General features: G+C 39.4%; 1 protein-coding gene across 1 annotated transcript; it reads left to right on the top strand.

The window, feature by feature from the left end:
* Nucleotides 1–4127, top strand: LOC104701487 (alpha-xylosidase 1). The gene is made up of 3 exons (XM_010417177.2): nucleotides 1–335; nucleotides 413–1074; nucleotides 2010–4127. Exons 1-3 carry the CDS (start codon nucleotides 106–108, stop codon nucleotides 3875–3877), a joined length of 2760 nt encoding a protein of 919 aa, XP_010415479.1. The 5' UTR covers nucleotides 1–105; the 3' UTR covers nucleotides 3878–4127.

Raw genomic sequence — 4378 nt, 5'->3', positions numbered from 1 at the left:
TATCAATATCTAAAGCCTAAAAGAGGGTTGGTTCTTTAAACCCCTCTCTCTCTAACCCCCTTCAGTACACCACAGTGTAAACTGTTGAGTGTTAGACTAGAAACCATGGCCATGGCCTCTTCGTCTTCTTCATCTCTAGCTTTTTCTCTTTCTCTTCTTCTTCTATCTTTAATCCTCTGTTTCTCACCCACCCAATCCTCCAACACCATCGGCAAAGGCTACCGTTTGATCTCAATCGAAGAGTCTCCAGATGGTGGTTTCATTGGTTATCTCCAAGTCAAACAAAAGAACAAAATCTACGGCTCTGATATCACCACTCTTCGTCTCTTCGTCAAGTAAGCAACCATTCATAACTAAATCCTCTGTTACACATCTCTTCTTGATTTCTAACCGTTGGATTTGTTTCTCACAGGCACGAAACAGATTCACGTCTCCGTGTTCACATCACAGACGCAAGAAAACAACGATGGGAAGTACCGTACAACCTCCTCCCACGAGAACAGCCACCACCGCTCGGCAAAGCCATCGGAAAATCAAGAAAATCTCCGATTACAGTTCAAGAAATCTCCGGTTCAGAGCTCATCTTCAGTTTCACAACAGATCCGTTCACTTTCGCCGTGAAACGTAGATCTAACCACCAAACACTCTTCAACTCCACAAGCTCACTAGTCTTCAAAGACCAATACCTAGAGATCTCGACTTCTTTACCTAAAGACGCATCGCTCTACGGTTTAGGTGAAAACTCACAAGCCAACGGTATCAAACTCGTACCTAACGAGCCTTACACTCTTTACACTGAAGACGTTTCAGCTATTAACCTCAACACTGATCTTTACGGTTCTCATCCCATGTATATGGATCTGAGGAACGTTGGAGGTAAAGCTTATGCTCATGCTGTGTTGTTGCTCAACAGTAATGGTATGGATGTTTTCTACAGAGGTGACTCGTTGACGTATAAAGTCATCGGAGGTGTTTTTGATTTCTATTTCATCGCCGGACCTTCGCCGTTAAATGTGGTTGATCAGTATACTCAGTTAATCGGACGGCCTGCTCCAATGCCGTACTGGTCTTTAGGTAAAAGTTTCATTTATTGGTCTGCTTTTTTGGTTGTTGCATCTCTCTCTCTCTATTGTCTTAAAGTTTGGTGCTAACTAAATAGGATTAGTGATTCTGTTTGTGGTCCTGTGGTGTTTAAGTATTAGTTAATGTCTTAATGAAGAGTATTTAGTAGCATAGATTCAGGTTCCTATGAACTTTGACTTTAGTCAAATAAAGAGTCACGTGAATATAGATTTTGTGTATCATTCATTAGTACCAAAACGGAGTGATTGAAACTAGTTAATTAATGGTCCATTAAACTACTATTAAGTGTTGTTGATACAGTTCTGGAGTGCCACATGTTTTTCATTGTAAAGAGTATCTAATTTTTTTTTGGTTTCTCCGACACAACTTTTAGAAAGCTTTACCCCTTTTTTTTGTGGGAGATATTGCTAATAGTGTAAAGTGTCGCTTTCTAACTGTGATTTTTTTTTGTTAATTACTCTCTCCTTTTCATAATATAAGATGTTTAGAGAAGTATTTTTGTTTCATAATATAGTATGTTTCCAATTTTTTATGCAACTTTTAGATTAAATTGATATTTTATATTATGCAGACTTGTTTATGATTGGTTAAACTTTTTAAAAGTAATTATTTCTTAATATGCGTGTTTTCACTAAAATATCATATATTTTGAGACTGATGGAGTAAAAGATAAGATCAACAAATGGTCTTTTTTTCCTCTTTTGTGATCATTTTGCTTGTGTGGGGGTTGGAAAAAATGATTTAATGAGATTTTATTTGGTCCTTGTAAGATCTTGAGATTGGACCATTGTAGCCGTGGACCACGGTTCTTGAATTGAGTTGAAAATAAATGGAAATCTTGGTTTTTAGCCATGTGATAGATTTATAGCACATCTTTGATTTTACTATTCTCTTTTTATTTATTTCTTGATTTTGTGTTGTTGTAGGGTTTCATCAGTGTAGATGGGGGTACCGTAATTTATCAGTTGTTGAAGATGTGGTGGACAATTACAAAAAGGCTAAGATCCCTCTTGATGTGATTTGGAACGATGATGATCACATGGATGGTCACAAAGATTTCACTTTGAATCCTATAGCTTACCCTCGTGCTAAGCTATTGGCCTTCTTGGACAAAATCCACAAGATTGGTATGAAGTATATTGTGATTAATGATCCTGGTATTGGTGTCAACACTAGCTACGGTACGTACCAAAGAGCCATGGCAGCCGATGTGTTTATCAAGTATGAAGGAAAGCCTTTCTTGGCTCAAGTATGGCCTGGTCCGGTTTACTTCCCTGATTTCCTTAACCCGAAGACGGTTTCTTGGTGGGGAGATGAGATCAAACGGTTCCATGATTTAGTCCCCATTGATGGTCTATGGATTGACATGAACGAGGTGTCCAACTTCTGTTCAGGATTGTGTACAATTCCACAAGGGAAGCAGTGTCCGAGTGGGGAAGGACCTGGTTGGGTTTGTTGCTTGGACTGCAAGAATATAACCAAGACGAGATGGGATGATCCTCCTTACAAGATCAATGCTACTGGAGTTGTAGCTCCCGTTGGGTTCAAGACTATTGCCACAAGTGCTACTCATTACAATGGTGTTCGTGAGTATGACGCTCACAGTATCTATGGATTCTCTGAGGCTATTGCCACTCACAAGGCCTTACTTGATGTTAAAGGCAAACGTCCCTTCATCCTGTCTAGGTCTACTTTCGTTGGCTCGGGTCAATACGCTGCTCATTGGACTGGAGATAACCAAGGAACATGGCAGAGCTTGCAAGTGTCTATCTCAACCATGTTGAACTTTGGTATATTCGGAGTTCCAATGGTTGGTTCAGACATTTGTGGATTCTACCCTCAACCAACAGAGGAACTCTGTAACCGTTGGATTGAAGTCGGTGCGTTTTATCCATTTTCAAGAGATCACGCTAATTACTACTCTCCAAGACAAGAGCTTTACCAATGGAACACAGTTGCGGATTCTGCTCGTAACGCTCTTGGTATGAGATACAAGATCCTTCCTTTCCTCTACACACTCAACTACGAAGCTCATATGACCGGTGCACCAATCGCTAGACCGCTCTTCTTCTCGTTCCCTGACTACACCGAGTGTTACGGCAACAGCAGACAGTTCTTGCTTGGAAGCAGCTTCATGATATCCCCTGTTCTTGAACAAGGCAAAACAGAAGTAGAAGCATTGTTCCCACCAGGTTCTTGGTACCACATGTTCGACATGACTCAAGCCGTTGTGTCCAAGAGCGGGAAGCGTGTAACTCTCCAAGCTCCTTTGAACTTCGTGAACGTTCATCTTTACCAAAACACTATATTACCAATGCAACAAGGCGGGTTGATTTCCAAAGACGCTAGAACCACACCGTTTAGTCTCGTCATCACTTTCCCTGCAGGAGCTTCTGAAGGTTACGCTACTGGGAAACTTTACCTAGACGAAGACGAGCTTCCGGAGATGAAGCTAGGAAACGGACAGTCCACTTACGTTGACTTCTACGCTTCGGTCGGAAACGGGACTGTGAAGATGTGGTCACAAGTTAAAGAAGGGAAGTTTGCGTTGAGCAAAGGATGGGTGATTGAGAGAGTGAGTGTTTTGGGACTTAAAGGAACAGGACAAGCTACTGATGTTCAAATCAATGGAAGCCCAATGACGGAGAAGATTGAGGTAAGCTCAAAGGAGCATACTTATGTGATTGGTTTGGAAGATGAAGAAGAGAACAAGAGTGTGATGGTTGAGATTGCTGGACTTGAGATGTTAGTTGGTAAAGACTTCAAGATGTCCTGGAAAATGGGTATGCATTAATAATTTTCATGTGAGAGTTTGGTAAAATTATTGGGGAGGAGAATGAGATTATTTAAGAACAAAAAATATGCTCAATTCTTTTTCTACATTTCGGATTATAAGGAAAAAAAAAGAATAGAGGTTTGGTTTTTTAGATTGTGTCTGTGTCGTTTGTTCAAAAAAAAAAAAAAGATTGTGTCTGTGTCTTTTTTATTTATTAGAAGATGTTTTTAGTATGAATAAAAAATTGGAAGCAGAAGTATTATTATTATCTTTAGCCTTTGGGCTTTGGGTTTAGGTTTGGACACTAATCATATATACTTCGGAGGTTCAGGACCAGACATCAACTAATTAGGATCCATAAAATACAGCTAAAAAATAACATAAGTTACATAAGATGATAAGACTATACAATTAATTAACAAACCACAATTAAAAAAAGTAATAAACCACAATAAAAAAAATTATATTTTAGGCTAGGATGATGAAACCACTCACATAAAGTTAAAATCTATGAACCGA

This window comes from Camelina sativa, chromosome 7 (genome assembly GCF_000633955.1).
Source record: "Camelina sativa cultivar DH55 chromosome 7, Cs, whole genome shotgun sequence".
Taxonomy (NCBI): domain Eukaryota; kingdom Viridiplantae; phylum Streptophyta; class Magnoliopsida; order Brassicales; family Brassicaceae; genus Camelina; species Camelina sativa.
This window is presented reverse-complemented; position numbering and strand designations above follow the sequence as displayed.